The sequence below is a fragment of the Microplitis mediator genome, chromosome 11, assembly GCF_029852145.1.
Source record: "Microplitis mediator isolate UGA2020A chromosome 11, iyMicMedi2.1, whole genome shotgun sequence".
Taxonomy (NCBI): domain Eukaryota; kingdom Metazoa; phylum Arthropoda; class Insecta; order Hymenoptera; family Braconidae; genus Microplitis; species Microplitis mediator.
Window position 1 is genome coordinate 9,297,901 of NC_079979.1, and position 19,915 is coordinate 9,317,815.

Genomic DNA, 19,915 nt, shown 5'->3' on the forward strand with positions numbered 1-19,915 from the left:
TAAAGGTAAGTTGACATAAACATTTATCATCAAGTTGCTTACGAAAAAATTCGAGAGCAAAAGTTGCTTTCAAATTGACGACATGTGGGCATCATTTAACTACCACATATAACTTTTGCGGTCATCTTGATGTCGGGTTGCGGGAGTAAATTTTCATTGACTTGCCATCCAGACAGCTGAAAAAGTAGTTATCTGGAATATTTTCTATAATAATACTAGCTGATAATAAAAATTATTAGGCAGAAAAGATAATAGACAAAAATGCATACATATTCATTGGAATCATTTGTAAACATCCAGATAGCCAGATTAGCTGAGCAAACGTTCGCTCTGCGAATTTATCTCTGAAGATATTCAAACTTTTGACTAGCGAATGAGTACAAAATCAATTTAAACAAAAATATTAGCCAGAAGTTGTAAAAAAGAAGCTGAAAAACAAGAGTTAATTTCAAACCAAAAAGAAGTTGGGAGAAATTTGACGTCAAATAATTGACCATCAACGCATTGCTGATATCTTGACGTCTATTTCTGACCACAACTTTGTTTTAACTTGTAGTTAAAAGTTTAATAAAAGTATATTTTTTCAACAGGTTATTTGAAATTTTTTAAAAGTGCATTATGTCTCATCGAAAGAACATTTTAATAAAGCTACAAAAATTTAATGTGTTCAAAACTAGACGATCAACATTCCCCTAATAGCCACTTTAGCTTGGAATTAACGTTAATTTGATGTTGAAACTACCTGAAATCTGCTGCCCGAATTTGCCGACAATTTGTGATTTCGAAATAATCATGAAAAGTGAATTTAGTATTATAATTACCGTAAACGAATAGCCATTTTTTATAATTTATTGATCAATCCATTAGAAACTTATTTCTCGACCTATTATTACTATGGCAGGTTTCAGGACATCAAAATTATCAAAAATTAAAACAAAGAATACCTTGCAATTCAATACCGAGCTACTGATAATCAGTTTGGTCATTTTAACATGATTGAGTTAATGGATTAGATAACATTAAATACTGTGTTATATTAAATATACAACGATATGTGAGGATAACTTAACTAGGACTATACGCGTGTTGTGAAAAACGTATATTTATTTACGTTTAAAACATGCCAATAAAGATTTTTAATTTAATTTCGGTTTGGGTAAATAAATTTGAAACGGAAATAAAAATTAAACAATCAACTAATTTCCAATCATACCCCTAGAACGTATGCATTTTATGACGGTATGTTTCAGGACATTGATAATTAGCTTACAATAGATTATCCATTGTTAATATATGGCATTAGTGTCATAAATTATATAATAAATCTATTTCATTGACATGTAATTAATTTTTGTCTTAAAACGATCAATTATTGTGTAGTGTACTTGGATTATTAACACACAAAAATAAAATAGTCATAGGTAAACATATTTAATTATATGTATACATCACGATACCTGAGTATCGTAATAAATATTGAATATATTTTATAATTTTCAAATATCATCATTAAATAATTTTTAATCAGATTTAATTATCTAATAAATGAATACTGAGGTTACTCTATGTTCGGTTGTCAAAATTTTCCGGTGAAATGATCAAAAATTAAAACTTGCAAGTCACTGAAAAATTTTATCACTATCATTTAATAAAATCACTTTCAAATTCTTGTTAGTCATATGAGTACATCATGTTTTATTTTCAGATTTTTCGAGAACGATACAGTCCTACCTGAATTATAATTCTTGATGTTCATTAGAAAATTAAATATATTTAGATAACCTATAAAATCATGCTAACGGCATATTTCAGGACCGAGTGTATATATGTGTGGCGTAGTGTTAGGATCGATTTACAAAGTCACAAGATACTCCAATAGCCACATTAGTTTGGGATTGACGGTAATTTGATGGTGAAAATACCTGAAATTTGCTGCCCGAATTTGCTGAAAACTTGACAGCAAAAGTTAAAAATAGAAATTTGCGGTTAATTATTCTACAATTTAAAGGTACCCTCATAGCCAAGTTGGCCGCAACTTGTCGACAACCTACTGCCGCAACCTGTCGCCAAGTTGGCCGCAACAGTTGGCATTTCTATAAGGTGACGGCAACTTTCCGAGAAACTTGTTGACAACTTTCAGCTCGTGTAACTGTAGCCAACTTGTCGGCAACAGTTACACGAGCTGAAAGTTGTCGACAACTTGTCGTCAAGTTGGTCGCCACTCATGTACACCAAATTTCTGATCAGAAACTCTGGCTATTAGGGTAACTTTTTACAAAAAAAAAGTCGGTAATGTTCATTCATACCATATGAGAATGTAAGCAAATTTATTCATAAAATTGTCTACAACTTGACGGTAAAAACATACTTAACAATTTTTCAAGTCAAATTAATAATAAATTGACATAAAATTTGCCTGGAAATTTACGAAACTTTTTTCGAGTCAACTTTTGAAGTAAATTTACATTCTGATTCATACAGTAAATTTACGTCAAATTCAATATCAAGTTGCAAAGAAATTCTTGTAAAGAATGTCAAAGTCCACATTTGACGGAAATTTGAAAAAAAATTCAACGAAACTTTTGTAAGTAAACTTTTGCTAAAGCAACTTGTGCTATCAGGGTAAGTTGCACTAAAAACGTGACATTACTTGATGTTCATTAACCCTAATAGCATCGTTTGCTTTGGCAAAAGGTTACTTTACAAAAGTTTCGTTGAATTTTTCGTCAAATTTCCGTTAATTTTGGTTTTTTCAATTTTATACGACAATTTGGATGCAACTTGCTATTCAATTAGACGTAAATTGACTGGCCGAATAAAAATACAAATTCACTTCAAAAGTTAACTAGAAAAATAATTTCGTCAATTTCCAGGCATATTTTATGTCAATTTATTATAAAATTGACTTGAAAAATTGTTAAGTATGTGATTACCGTCAAGTTGTAGACAATTTTATGTATGAATTTGCTTACATTCTCATATGGTAAGGATGAACACTACCGACTTTTTTTACGTAAAAAGTTACCCTGATAGCCAGAGTTTCTGATCAGAAATTTGGTGTACATGAGTTGCGACCAACTTGTCGACAACTTTCAGCTCGCGTAACTGTTGCCGCCAAGTTGGCTACAAGTTGCTCAGAAATTTGTCGACAACCTACTGCCGCAACTTGTCACCAAGTTTCTGAGCAACTTGTAGCCAAATTTTCGGCAACAGTTACACGAGCTGAAATTTGTCAACAAGTTTCTCGGAACGTTGCCGTCAACTTATAGAAATGCCAACTGTTGCGGCCAACTTGGCGACAGGTTTCGGCAGTAGGTTGTCGACAAGTTGCGGCCAACTTGGCTATGAGGGTACCTTTAAATTGTAGAACAATTAACCGCAAATTTCTATTTTTTACTTTTGCTGTCAAGTTTTCGGCAAATTCGGGCAGCAAATTTCAGGTATTTTCACCATCGAATTACCGTCAATCCCAAACTAAAGTGGCTATTGGAGTATCTTGTGACTTTGTAAATCGATCCTAACACTACGCTACACATATATATACACTCGGTCCTGAAATATGCCGTTAGCATGATTTTATAGGTTATCTAAATATATTTGATTTTCTAATGAACATCAAGAATTATAATTCAGGTAGGACTGTATCGTTCTCGAAAAATCTGAAAATAAAACATGATGTACTCATATGACTAATAAGAATTTGAAAGTGATTTTATTAAATGATAGTGATAAAATTTTTCAGTGACTTGCAAGTTTTAATTTTTGATCATCTCACCGGAAAATATTGACAACCGAACATAGAGTAACCTCAGTATTCAATTATTAGATAATTAAATCTGATTAAAAATTGTTTAATGATGATATTTGAAAATTATAAAATATATTCAATATTTATTACGACACTCAGGTATCGTGATGTATACATATAATTAAATAAGTTTACCCAGACTATTTTATTTTTGTGTGTTAATAATCCAAGTACACTATACAATAATTGATCGTTTTAAGACATAAAAATTAATTACATTTCAATGAAATAGATTTATTATATAATTTATGACACTAATGCCATATATTAACAATGGATAATCCATTGTAAGCTAATTATCATTGTCCTGAAACATACCGTCATAAAATGCACACGTTCTAGGGGTATGATTGGAAATGAGTTGATCGATTAATTTTTATTTCCGTTTCAAATTTATTTATCCAAATCGAAATTTAGTTAAAAATCTTTATTGGCATGTTTTAAACGTAAATAAGTATACGTTTTTCACAACACGCGTATAGTCCTAGTTAAGTTATCCTCACATATCGTTGTATATTTAATATAACACAGTATTTAATGTTATCTAATCCATTTACTCAATCATGTTACAAATACCAAACTGATTATCAGTAGCTCGGTATCGAATTGCAAGGTATTCTTTGTTTTAAGTTTTGATAATTTTGATGTCCTGAAACCTGCCATAGTAATAATAGGTAGAGAAATAAGTTTCTAATGGGTTGATGAATTAATTATGAAAAATGTCTATTCGTTTACTGTTATTATAATACTAAAATCACTTTTCATGATTATTTTGAAATTACGAGCATTTAACCCAGTTAAAACTGGATCACAGAATTTGAGGTTACAAAATAATTCCTCATAATTTTGTTTGTCCTTTAGAGTTTGTGATTATATTATAATCAGTGTATACAATATCAAAAAATATCTTATTTCAGACATCTTAAATAATAGCTATAGTATTCATATTTTGTAAGTGATTTTCAATTGAAAAGGATTGGAGTCTGTTTTTTTTACATTTGACGTTCATGTCCCGAAAGATGCCATTTTGAATGAAAATATTCACACATCTGTTTTTAAATTTTACGAATCTTTAATTAATTCATTACTATCTATGAATAACAGCAGTAAGTTATAAAGTTGTGCATGAACATTATTTTGCAACTATCGATTATCGTTAAACGAATAAAAATGTCTCTCGATATGGCGTTAAATTATTCCTAGAGCGATAGTTCATTGAAAAAATAATTTGTGTTATTTTAATAAAATATAAACCTATCAATAGCTTTAAAATTGTTAAATTTAGTACATTATTACAAGACAAGACTAGCAGTATTTTATATGCAAGATTTTATATACTAACAATTTATGATCTAGCTTAGGACAGTTTTTAATGTCCGGAAATTAACTTACATATAATATCTGTGGTGAAAATTTTTCGGACTTTTGTCCGAAAAAGTCTTTAGAACTCTGAAAAAGTCTTTAAAACTCTAGAACTGAGTTTTTCAGACAGAAGTCCGAAGAATTTTCACCAGGGATGCCCGGTAGATCGATCTAATTAGACAATTATCGATTGTTAAATCTATATTTTTATTTAAATTATGCTCATTCAAATCAAAGTTAAAGTAAAACTTCAAGATATAAATGTTCATTACCAATTTTGTAATAATATTGCAGTGTTATAAAATAGTTGTATATAATTAGTTAGAGTTACAGTATGTATAATGAAGTATGTTAACCCGTCATCACATTATGATGAATATTTCTTTTAAGATGATGCGCATTTTAGTCTCTTCAATCTACTAACATTACTGCTTTTAAAACACTAAACTGATTGTCAATACCTTTATATTAAATTAGATAAAATCAATTATTTGGAATCGTTTGTTATTTCTGATGTCCTGAATTCTGCCAATGGATGATGATATTATCGACAAAAACATGATCATTCAATAAGTCAATTTATAAATAAATTATGATTGATTTTTCTTTATTTTCCATGTTTATAGAACTAAATCATTCCCTAGGAATTTTGGTAAATTACACAAATTAAATTCAATCTAAAATTAGAACATACTGTTGTCGAGGTTAGGTTGTTTCACATAATATTGTGTGTGCCATTTAAATAAATACTAATTACTAATAAAAACATCATCAAATATCCAATATAATACGTCGAAAATGATGATATTCAGGTTTTGTTAGAGATTATAAGTTTATAAAGATTGAAATATAATTTTTTTAATTTGATGATCGTGTCCTGAAAACTGCTATATTGATAGTAAATACTCATGCATCGGATAATTAGATATCAAATTTTATAAATATTTAATTAATTTATTGCTCTAAATTAACACGAGATATTACTGAAAAAATATTTGAATATAAATATTTTGATTGTGTCTTGTAGTGTAGTTGATAAACTACAGAAAATGATTTTGGCGAGCTGCTTAATTTTTAGATTAACCATTAGTCAGCTTTCATTAAAGGTGGAACATTCTCAGCATTTTAATGTTGAAGTAGATTTAGATTAATAGTTATGCATAGATATACTGTGATGAATGTTCATATTATTATGTTATAGTTTATGTAAAAATTGATGTGGAATTTGTAAGGTCACACTTATAATTTTCTTATGTGTAGCTTTAAGAAAATACAAAGATTAATAACCAAAAAACATCAAGTATTTTTCAATCTCGTATAGAAATTTAGTATATTTCCACGTTCTTACAAATTGAAAAATGCAATATGTACACTAGACTGTTTTAAATTAAGCAACTATTTTTTTTTTTTCGAAGAACTTTGAAAAATCGAATAGGTATCTTAAAATATGTTGACACTTAAAATTTGTGCTCTTAATATTGATATTTATAGGTGGCTGTTGATAATTTTCGATTTGTCATTTAGTAACATAGTAAAAAATACATAACTTCCGAAAAAATCAAGATACAAAAAATCTCTATCTAAATATTTTGGAGCAAATTCCTTGATTTACACAAAAGGTCTTCTATGATTTTTGCATAAATTCAACCATTCACAAGATATTCAATGTCAAAGTTTGATACAATCCAAAGAACTTGTTTTGCTTGTTTTGCTTGTTCTGAATTTTATACCATGTCAACTATTGAGAATTTCGGAATTTTTAATGCAATTTTTTGTAGGAAATTGACTGCTCTACAAAAAAAGTCTCTTATCATTTTTTGATAAATCCATCTGTTCAAAGTTATTGGAGCTTGAAGTCAAGTTAGAGTAAATTTCGAGATCTTTTTACTTTTCCAGCGAAACTATCGGACTTATCATAAAATGTTATAAGATCTAATTTGTAGACAATTTTATTTCCTACAAATTATTTCTGGTAACTTTTTTTTTAAATTCTGCATTCTCTTCTAGTTATCTCCATTTTAATACCAAGCTCTTAAAATAGATCAGAATACTATTTTGTTAGGAGCTTGGCATTAAAATAGAAATAACTAGAAAACAATGCAGAATTTAAAAAAAATTGTTGAAGATAATTTGTAGGAAATAAAATTGTCTACAAAAAAGATACTATAAAATTTTATGATAAGTCCGATAGTTTTGCCGGAAAAGTAAAAAGATCTCGAAATTTACTCTAACTTGACTTCAAGCTCCAATAACTTTTGAACAGCTGGATTTATCAAAAAATGATAAGAGACTTTTTTTGTAGAGCATTCAATTTTCTACGAATAATTGTATTGAGAATTTCTGAATTCTTATTAGTTGACACGGTATAAAATTCAGAACGAGCAAAAACAAGTTCTTCGAATTGTATTAAACTTTGACGTCGGATATCTTGTGAATGATTGAATTTATGCAAAAATCATAAAAGACCTTTGCTGTAGATCAGTAAATTAGCTCCAAAATATTTGAGAAAAGATTTTTTGTATCTTGATTTGTTCGGAAGTTATATATTTTTTACTATGTTACTAAATGAAAAATCGAAAATTCTCATCAGCCACCACTAAATATCAATATTAATATAAATAGTTGCTTAATATCAATATTAATATTAATAGTTGCTTATTACTTAATATTTGCTTGACGCAAAAAGTTCTTACTCGCCCCAAGAAAATTTTTATTTGCCCTAAGAAATTTTTTGGATTATCAATTGAATTAAAAATTTGCTTAGGGTGAGAAAAAAATTTCTTGAGCCAATGAGTTATTTCTTATGCTAAGAAATTTTTTCTAGTCATAAGAAAATTTTTGTTTTCATTCCATAATGCAAAATTTTTCTTCAGCCAAGGGATCCTTTTTTACTGTGTATTAAAAAAGCAAACTGAGCCCTATGAGAAAACCATGAGCTTTTTTATATTTTTGAAGTCATACTTTCATTAGAAATTTTTACCTTACATTAAAATGGCCGTATAAAAATTTTTAAAAAAACAAGAAAGCTTATAGTCTTTAGGCACTAATTGTACCTGGATCAATGAATTGAATTAACAAAATCATTAAATGATTTAAGAATAAGAATATATAAATCGATCTAGAGATTAATTTAATCTATCTATGAAAAAAAAATTTTTTAACGCATTATAATGAATGAATCTAAAAACTCATTCCTATTTTATCAATTTTCACATTTCTTTCCTTCAAATCTTCTTACATTTTTATTTTATAAAATTTTGAATTTAAAATAATTAATTAGATATGATCAGGTTTGATCACATCTAAACGATTATAAGGAAATGAATTTTTCATTTTTGGTTACATCTGTACTGAAAAAATTCAAATATCGTGTACCGTATACTGAGGCCATCAAAATTTGAATTTTAAAATCTGATATGACTTTTCGATTGATAACTTTCAATAAGCTCGAAAAAATTATTGTGGATGGTTCCTGATGCGCGATAATCAGGCATGCGTTCACTAAAATTTTTTTTTTTTTCGTATTTCTTATATATCTTAGAGCCTAATTGATCTGAAATTTTCAGGAAAGCTGACGGCCAACAAGCTTTTTCGATTGCCGCAAGAATTGGTCTGATCGATTAATCAGTTCAAAAGTTATAACAAGTTTACACACATACATACACATTAGGATGTCCGTTATTTCCCAAATTAGATTATGTCACTTGGCCATGATATAAATCATTTATTTGTGATTCAAAAATAATAAAAGAAAATAAACGAGTAAATTCCCATGCCGTTTAACCCTGCCTACGTAATGATACTTTCCTGTTTTAGTACCATGAGAAAAATTTTATTACTCTTTTGAGTATGAGTGTACAGCTATTTCTTACTTTTTGAAGTAAAAAATTCTTTGGATCAAGAAATTATTTATTTCAAAGACATCATTTTCTTAGTCTGAAACAGAAATTCTTTAAACCAAGAGTAAACTTTCTTGGGCCAAAAAATTTTTTTTCTTGGTTCGAGAAATTTTTTTTTCAATTCAAAAATTTTTTTCTTGGCTGACGATTTTTACGTTATTGAGTCAAGTAAAAATGTCTTAAGCTGAAACAAAATAGTTTCTGAACTACGAAAAATAATTTTTTAAACCAAGAACAAACTTTCTTGGGCCAAGAAAGTTTGTTCTTGGCTCGAGACATTTTTGTTTGTTCAAAGGTTGATACCTTATTGAGTCAAAAAAATGTCTTGAGCTCAAACAATAAAGTTTTTGTACTAAAAAATCTAATTTTTGAAGTCAGAAAAAAACTTTCTTGGCCTCAGCAAATTTTTTTTTTGTCGCTAACAAAAAAAAAGTTTCCCGCCAAGAACCAAATTTCTTCAATTAAGCAAATAAATTTATCGAGCTAAAAAATTGATTTTTCAAAAATTTTTATATCGAAACAATTATTTTTTGGTTTAAATTTTATCTAACAAATTGATGTGAAAGCAGATAAATACTTTATCGGAAGCATTTTTTAGGTATAGGAAAGGTTCTCAAAGAGATAAATTATTTAAATCAAAGTGAGAAAAAACAATTAATGTTTAGTGCAGGAATCGAACCCAGACCGATTTGTCGTCGCGCGAGAACTTTACCAACTAAGCCATCCCAGCCCTTGCCAGACTATGTTTACTTTGTTGACATCTATTAAGCCACACTGGCCTTACAGTCAGTCACATTTTTAAATCCTAAACACAGAATTCACATTAAAAATATGATCACCAATACAAAATTAAGAAATATTCAAGATTGTTTAATTACAGTAATGAATTAATTTAGTATAATAATATAATTTAATTATACGCCAGCGCAAGAAAGAGAGAGTAAGTGGTATTCATTTCTCAGGGTGCGAAGGAGAGAGCAGCTATGAGTAAATCCAAAACAGAACTTTCTTGGCTTGAGACTCTAGTAATCTTGGTTTGAGATTTTTTGTGCGATTGATCAGAGAATGTACTACTCAAAACAAGACTTTGAATTTTTTAAACCAACTAACATTATTTTCCGGTCAAGTTCGTACCGTTTATTATTCCAAAACACCATCGTTCTGTAATTAAGTGTATAGCTTTCTTGAACCGAATATTTTTATTTCTTGGTTTAAGTAAGTAACAGACTTAGGTTAAAAAAAATGTTTATTCTATCAAGAAATGAAAATTTTTAAAACAAGCATTTCTATTATTGAACCAAGTGTGTAATGTGTATTGGCTTAAGAATTTTTTTCTTAATTCAAGATTTGAAATTTAAGAAATTATTTTACTTTGATCGAGAAACTTCTGGTTTTCATTCCACCTGTTGAAAAATTTTTTGGTTAAAGAAAAATTATCTCGAGTCAAGATTTTTTTTGCTGTGTATCTTATATTTCTTTTGTGAATCTAACCATTTAAGAGATATAGATGCTCAAAATGTAATTTGTTTAAAAAAATTGTCGTTTTTGTTTGAAATTTTATTACTCTCTAACACATGGGCATACAATTGAGCACTATCACATTTTATCTAAGAAATTTACCGCTCTTCAAAAATGGTAGCTTACACTTTTTTCGTAAATCCAACCATTTAGATGATATTAAAGCTCTAAGTTTGATATACACTCATGTCATAAATTGAAGGAACAGAAAAATTTTAGAAATTTTTTAGTGATTTTTGCAAGGCTGTAACTTCGTGAATAATAATACTATCGAAAAAAAAAGCATTTTGTAGGTTGAAATCTCTAGTTTCGAAGCATTTTGATCAATTTTTTTTAGACCTTTAGCCATTGCACAAATATGAGAAATACCGTGAGACAAAATTTTTCTAAATTTTTCTTTTCTTTGAGAGAGTCCACGGGCTGTGAAAACATTTTTTCAGCTAAACTAACGCATAGATCAGTGAGAATTTAATCAGCTTTAATTTTCATTTTTTTTTAGATTTGTACGACAACTTGTCGCTGAGATATCAGCCTTCAAACGAAAAATGATCCTTTTGGGTTTGATTATCGATATTTCAGATATCAATGATCGCACAGTAAATGACTTTCAACCATCATAATCATGTTAGAATTGAATTAATTAGATAAAAAACAACAGTAGAAATTCAATTGAATAATTGACAACGTAGTAGTAATTTCACCGATATGCAATTAAAAAAAATTACTTACAGTTGTTATCAATTGGGAGTTAGACGAAATTTGTTCAATAAATTTCAGTAAAATCTTTATGTCAATTTTCTAAATAGAATTTTAAAATTTTATGGGCCACAATTTATTCAACGAATTTTGTTTAACTTCTTATTCACTACATCTGCAAGTCATTTTTTATTAATTCTATACCTTAGCGAAAACTATTTTTTTGTTGAAGACCGAATTGTCCTGAAATATGCCATTTACTTTTATACGTACATTGTATGTACATATAAACGATGAATATACGTCGAATATACGCATAAGTCCTGATATATGCCAAAAGGCAGTTTTCAGGACGTCCTGTAGACTGCCACAAAATTTCGATGCTTGTCAGGACTGTCCTGAAACCCAACATTTGTCCTGAAACCTGCCGCTGAAATACGAAATCGTCCTGACATCTGCCCTCTACCATACATATATATATATATATATATATATATATATATATATATATATATATATATATATATATATATATTTATGTAATATAACGGACTTTTGAGGACACGATTGCGTCTACAATTCTTATCCGATCTTAATGAAATTTTCTACACTTATTTTATGTGTAATTACCACGGTTAAGTTCGAAGATGGGCTAAATCGGTCAATTAGTTTAGAAGTTATGGCTGTTTAAAATTTTAACGATTTTTCGATAAAATCAGTTTTTAATCACTTTTCAAGTCCATATAACTTTAAAACTAAAACTCATAGATAATTTCTGTAAAAAGTATTTTAAAGCTTGACTAATAAGCTTTAATTTATGACCTTAACTTTTATATTTTGACCATTTCTTCCAATAATTTGATAGCCTTGAAAATTTTAATGGAATCAAAAAATGTTGAAAATATGGTTTTCATTCCACATAACTTATGCTTGTCCCATTATAATCCGGTTTCGTCAGTTGTATTTCATTCTGCACAAAATAACCTGTAAATTTCACTGCTATTAGATAGATTTTGTAGAAAATCTAACTATTATATTTGTCCTCATGGTCGATTTTTCAAGGAATTTCGTCATAGACTATCATAATTAGTTGAGTAGAGTTCAAAAATACCATTCGTTAAAAAATTTATATATATATATATATATATATATATATATATATATATATATATATATATATATATATATGGGGCATTCCATGCCAAATCGTCCTACTGATGACTTTTGCATCTTCGATTTCGCTGAAATTGGGGCACTTTTTTGTACCCCTAGAAAAAGCTTTTCATGAATTTTATCAAATTTTTTCATCCAGCCAATCGGGAGATATGAATTTTCTAAGATTTCGGGGTTTTTTTTTTAAATAGCCATAACTTAGTGGAAAGTTGTCCGATTTGGATCTTTTTTTTTTTCAAAATTCGTGTTTTTTTATGAATTCTCTAAAAAATTTAGGTAAAAAAATTATTTATTATGTATTTGATTGTTTTTTTTTAATTTTAAACTTAAAACAGCGATTTTAAGATTGTTTGTATCCTTCGATTTTTTTTTTAAATTATCAAAAATATGACTTCCCAAAACACGAATTTTGAGCCTACTCTCGTAATGGGATAATGATCGGTTATAATTTTTTTTTAATTTTGAAATTAATTATGTTTTTTTTTATGTCTTTTTTTATTATTTATGTACTATTGGCGATTTCCTACCGAAATTTCAATATACAGAATAATAACTAGTCAGAATATATAGAATAATAACTAATCAGTAGTCCATAATTTCTGAAAATTACCATTCCCTTATTTTTTGCGATATTCACAAATCAATATCTTCGAGGATTTTTAAAATTAAGGGCTAAAAATTTAGGGGTAGGTGTCTTTTGATTCGTACAAAAACAAAAAAATCTACTGAATCTAAAAATACAATTTTCAAAATCTGGTAATTTGGTTTGAAATGACCCATATACAAAAAAAAGAACATTTGTGATGGTCACTGGTGTCGTTAGTATTTAACCACTCAACCACTATGTGGTGCTGCGTTCGCCTGTCATCTGACATTCGTTTTGATTCTTAATTACATTCCGCGATACGCTTCTAAAAATTAAGTGACTATAAGTTAAAATTTATTTTAAGAACAATAACGAATTATTGCACAGAAGTTTAGTGATCATATCGGACTGTAACATACATGACTCGACTGCAGTTAACGTCTTTTTGAAAATCGTTACTGATTTTATAAAGTCTTTGTCCGATACTGCTAAAAAGATCTATTACTTTTCTGATGGAGCTCCGCAACAATTTAAAAACTTCAAAAACTTTGTTAATTCATATTATCACAAAGAAGATTTTGGAGTAAATGCTAAATGACATTTCTTTGCCAGTTACCATGGCAAAGGACCTTGTAACGGTGTAGGAGGAACACTAAAACGAGCTGCAGCAAGAGCTGGTCTTCAACTACCATTTGATAAACAAATATCAGTTAAAATAAATAAATATACTTTAATGTCTTTTCAAAACTGAGATATATTCTTTTACACAATTAAGAATCATTTACAATACAGAGAAATTTTATGTTATAAGTTATCCCATCAAGTACAAATAAAAATTATGCAGAACTCATTTTGTGATATACGATTACATTTTTGTTAAACTTACAAATAATTTATTACTAATCTCATGTAACATAAATGGATGAGATAAACACTTTTCTATCGGAATAGATTTTTTCTGCAAAGATTTTACGATATGATAAGCATTGAAGTGAGAATTGAAGTCTATTATTCGTAATAATAAACAATGAAAGGTTATTATTTCATCATTTTTTTTGTCAATAAGTATATCATTAATTAGATAAAACACTGGCTGATCCATCTCATCGAAATTAATAAATATTACCATACCTTCCTTATATTTTACTCCATTCATTTGATACCAAGAAACAGAATATTCATGATCATTAGTAATACTTTGCTGAATATTCTTACTAACACTTACAATGTTATTTAATCCGTTTTTACATAAATATCGAAAACAACAGTCTAGTTGACATCGAATTGCTATTGACAAAGGTAATTGTTTTCGCGAGGTAATTGAATTACTTACTCTCTTTACTTGTAAATGTTTTGATTCACCTTTATAAGAACTAAAAAAAATCGGTGGTCCAAGTTTTCTAATTACTCTGGGATAATGTAAAAGCATATGATATTTCGGTTTCAGGGGTTCATTAAATAAACTTATAAATGTTTCATTATGCTTAACTATTAAACTTTCTAAATAATCGGTTAACTCATTCGTAAAAACCTGAGAAGTAAGTAATGTCGTTAACTCTAGTAATAAAAGGTAATACTGCCAAACATCATCATTTTCTTCTACCATATCACCAATTATAAAACAAAAATTTCTTACGAAACTCAACATTTCAGAAGCTGACATTATTAGATATTTATGTTTTAAGTGGTTTTCTTTAATCATCGGCGGAACAGATTCTAAATCTTCATACAAAAAGTACTTCATTCGGGAATTCAACTGTTCGAAAGTAAAATATTTTTTTTTTTTATTAAATTTTCAATTATGAGAGCCATAGAATATCTATGAATACCTTCCATTAAGTCATGCATCACATCGCAAGTTAAATTTTCATATACATGAAAATTTGGCAAGTTGTGCCAGACACAAGATTCTTTAATATTGACTTCATTTTTTACGTGCATTTCGTAATCATCTACTTTTCTTATTATTTCTGTGTTTTCTGATACTTGAGTTCTTGAATCAGTTTTATTTATTAAACAAAATCTGCAGAAGTTAGTTGCATTAAAACTTTCAAAGAATCCCAGAACACTATGAAGCCCCAAATTATCACCTGATATCGTTACCATAATAAACTTAACATTTAATTCTTGATTGTCAATAGATATTTGAATTCCAACTTTTTCTAAATTTTCTAAAGTTGTGATAAATTTATTGAACGTTGCTTTATTGCCATATGTTGTTCTATCATTTGAATAAAATAAAAGACTTAGAAATGTATTTTCCAAACGACTTGACATACTTGGTGGTATTTAGACCAGTCATTTTACTCCTAGGCTACCTAAAACTCGATGCCATGTGAAATTTTTTTTTTTCAAAAATTTCTAAAAATAAAAAGAAATGAAAAAATCGAAAATGTACAAAAATCGGTGAATTGCGATTTTTGTTATTAACAAAAAACTAAAAAAAAAAAAATTTCGCTCACTTAAAATTATATTTTAAACCGATTAAATGAATTAAAAAAAAATATATAAATGGCTGATGTTGTAAAAAAAAAATCAGAGATAATTTTAAAGAAAAAACATCTGCCCTAAATGCCTTTGTTTATTTATTAAAAATGTTTTTAGGTATTATTTATTAATGCTAAGCTGAAACTTTTACCGACATAGACTATGACGTCAAAGTGGCGCTGCTTTCGCTCGGGGGGCGTGGCTTAGATTCAAATCTTCAAAACTCCGACACTCAATTTAAAAAATTAAAATTTCTTTTCTTAACTTTTAAACAATAATAAAGAAATATTAATAAGTTTAAATGAGTAAATAAATAAATAATTGGGTGTTATATATATTATATGATATATTTCATTAATTTACTTACCTTGAGCCATGAAAATGATAAATTTCAAGTTGAAATAATATTCAAAATTTTAAGTATATGATAAGTACTGAAATATTTTAAAACAATTTTTTTTAATTAAATGAAAATATTATTAAATACATTAATAATAATAAATATTCTTTAGAAATTAAAATTTATCATTTTCATGGCTCAAGGTAAGTAAATTAATGAAATATATCATATAATATATATAATACATCCAATTATTTATTTATTTACTCATTTAAACTTATTAATATTTATTTATTATTGTTTAAAAGTTAAGAAAAGAAATTTTAATTTTTTAAATTGAGTGTCGGAGTTTTGAAGATTTGAATCTAAGCCACGCCCCCCGAGCGAAAACAGCGCCACTTTGAGGTCATAGTCTATGTCGGTAAAAGTTTCAGCTTAGCATTAATAAATAATACCTAAAAACATTTTTAATAAATAAACAAAGGCATTTAGGGCAGATGTTTTTTTTTTAAAATTATCTCTGATTTTTTTTTTACAACATCAGCCATTTATATATTTTTTGTTAATTCATTCAATCGGTTTAAAATATAATTTTAAGTGAGCGAAACTTTTTTTTTTTTAGTTTTTTGTTAATAACAAAAATCGCAATTCACCGATTTTTGTACATTTTCGATTTTTTCATTTCTTTTTATTTTTAGAAATTTTTGAAAAAAAAAAATTTCACATGGCATCGAGTTTTAGGTAGCCTAGGAGTAAAATGACTGGTCTATTGTGGCTACAGAAGTGTAAACAGCCCCTAATTTGTTTTTTCCAGCATGACTTCCGAGAGGATTGCCGGTTTCAAGATCATCAAAAAATACTATCAAAGGCAATAAAATCTGATCCTCATCAAAATTTTTACTAACTTTGTTCCATAAGCTACCTTGAACAATATTTCGCAAGATGGAATTATTTTTATTTTTTTCTTGTATTAACTTTTTTTGATAATTACAAATTGTTTCGAAAACTCCAGGTAGCTCCAGAAACAATTTTAAAGTTTTATCAAGAGGAACAATATAAGCATTCTTATTTTTTAAATATAAAATTATCTTATTGTCAATTTTTTTTTACTTTTTTTCAGTACCAATAACTTCTTCTGAAGGTTTAATATAACATTTAGATTGTAGGAAATGTTGAAGACGCCTATACGCCGTACCCAAATGCGAAAATGAGTTTTTTATTTGAAATATGATCAACATCATTTGTTTTATTGCATTATGCGTGTCATGATCAACATTATTAAAAATTTCTGAAATATCGGTAACAACAGTTAAGACTAAAGATTCTACTAATTTTATTAAAGATTGTATAAACGATCTTGGTATATTGAGAAAGCTGTATAGTTGAGATATAAATTGTTCAATTTGAATAAAATATTTATTTTCGATATTTGACGGTTCCCTTTCTTCACTCTCTGCATTACGAAAAGTATTTTCAGTATTCTCTCTATTATCAGAATTATTAAAGCCTTCTGAATCCATGCTGATGTTATGTGAGCCGGTTTCATTATGATTTGATTCAATTATATTCTTAATAAAAATCGATCTTTTATTTTTCCATACTGATATTACGTTTTTGGAATGGTGGCTGTTGTTTAGATGATATTTCAAACTATGTTTAGAGTGATAAGATCTATAGCAATTTGATATCGGACAAACAAACTGACGGGTTATATTATGAATACTGGCTAAGTGTACAACATAATCTTCAAAGTTGTTAATCGCATAGTGGCATATAGCGCAGTTTAGTGATAAATGCGCTCGATCTGAATTCAATGATTCATTACAAATCGTGTAATCAGTAGCACGAGAGTCATTGACATCCTCAGCTACATTATCGTACTGAAAAATAGACAACGGTAGTGAAATAAACATATCATTTCTACATATACAGGTATGTATAGAAATATCAGTTGTCATTACAACAATAGCACAGTTACTTGAGTATGATTAAATAAAAGATAACAAATTATTAACTTACATTTTCTGCACGCATAGTCTCAATTTTTTGTCGAACTTTAATTCTTGTGGCCATTTGCGGACACATTTCTTTTAACTCATTTTCTGTCAAATCTGATAGTTACTCGATTGTTATTCCATTGTCTAATAAAATTGCAAACAAATTAATTAATTCACATACAAATAATGCCTTCATCAAATTTACATTTATAAAGTTGACAAATAAATATGCTATCAATTTATATGAGTGTAAATGTAGCAGACATCAGTCAAATTTAAGATTATAAATAAATAGGTTAAATTATTAAAAAAAACTTATTTATAAAAAATGTACTTATTAATTTCAAAATGTTTTAAATGATAATAATACGAATAATTGAGTGAGTGTCAATGTAGCAGACATCAGAGAAATATAAAATAATTAATAAATCGAGTAAGTAATTAATAAAATTAATTTAAAAAAAATTGTGCATTCAAAACATTTTGAAATTAATAAGTACATTTTTTATAAATAATTTTTTTTTAATAATTTAACCTATTTATTTATAATCTTAAATTTGACTGATGTCTGCTACATTTACACTCATATAAATTGATAGCATATTTATTTGTCAACTTTATAAATGTAAATTTGATGAAGGCATTATTTGTATGTGAATTAATTAATTTGTTTGTAATTTTATTAGACAATGGAATGACAATCGAGTTACTATCAGATTTGACAGAAAATGAGTTAAAAGAAATGTGTCCGCAAATGGCCACAAGAATTAAAGTTCGACAAAAAATTGAGACTATGCGTGCAGAAAATGTAAGTTTCTTATTTTTATAGTTAAAAAAATGTTTACATATTGAAATTTAAATTTTAAATACTTTATTTCTATTTTTAAATGTATTCATTCGCAGCGTGATGCACCAGTTGATATTCATAATAATGACAATGCCCCTGTACAAAATTTAGAAAAATCAGATCATGAGTTAAATGACTTCCTGCTGTTGAATAATTTCGTGGATTTGAATTTAAAAGACTTACTAGACAAGGCACCCGAGGGTAATGAAATTTATACAGACTTAAATGCCACAGGAAAATTATCATCTACGTCGCAACAATGTTTAGTTGATGTCATTGGACGACATTTATACCCGTGGCTAAAAGTCAAAACAAAGTAAGTAGCAACTAAACATATTGGCAAATCATAATATTTTTTAATATGGCTCAAATAGTAAAAGAAAAACTATTATAATAAAAAAACTCAATTATTTTTTTAACTATTTTCACTCACTCAAATTTTTCATCATGAATACACAAACTCAGAATTCTTTTTTTTTTTTTATTTACAAACTATTGATCGTTTCATTATTCATCATTTTTAGTGTCATGACGGGGAAACATTATTATTTAATTTAAAAAAAAATCAAAGAAGAATTTCCAAATGAATTGAGTGGTGTTTATTATACACTACCACTAAGTAATAAAATTTCACCAACTCACAAATCGATCGGGCCACGTGGAAAATTACCTGATAAAGTCAGGAATCTTCTGCATCAATCAGAAATTCGCAAAAAATTGAAAAATAATGAAGCACTTGAGCAGCAACAACAAAATCAGATACTCGAAGACTTACAAGGTACAATTAATTATGCATTTTCAATAGAATAGTTATTCTCTATGACAGTATGAAGTGATTGTTACACAAAAATAATTTTATGTAAAAATTCATTTAATGTTAACGCGAGTGAATTGAGAATTTTGATTTTTTAATATTGCTCAATAGCTAAATTAAATACTCTCAATGAAGAGTATATTTCCTCCGACAATAAAGTAAAAAATAATTTAAGACTCTAGTATATATAGTTTATATTTTGTCTTTACGTTTTCATGTGTTTAAGAGGGATGGCTTAAGAATTTATTTCAATACACGTAAAATTTGTACAATTAGTTCTCTCCATGTATTCATATTTATAAATATGAGAGTAATCAGGAAATTAATAAGTTATTTTATTACAGCTCTCCATAACAATAGTATAAACTGGCTTAAAAACAATCGAGAT

At 27.8% G+C, this 19,915-nt stretch overlaps 1 protein-coding gene across 1 annotated transcript; it reads right to left on the reverse strand.

The window, feature by feature from the left end:
* Nucleotides 1-16,670: 16,670 nt before the first annotated feature.
* On the reverse strand, nt 16,671-18,004 carry LOC130677270 (uncharacterized). The gene is made up of 2 exons (XM_057483958.1): nt 17,889-18,004; nt 16,671-17,749 (listed from the first exon to the last, which is right to left on the reverse strand). The coding sequence occupies exons 1-2, from the start codon at nt 17,952-17,954 to the stop codon at nt 16,976-16,978; spliced, it is 840 nt and encodes a 279-aa protein (XP_057339941.1). The 5' UTR covers nt 17,955-18,004; the 3' UTR covers nt 16,671-16,975.
* Between the last annotated feature and the right edge of the window lie 1,911 nt (nt 18,005-19,915).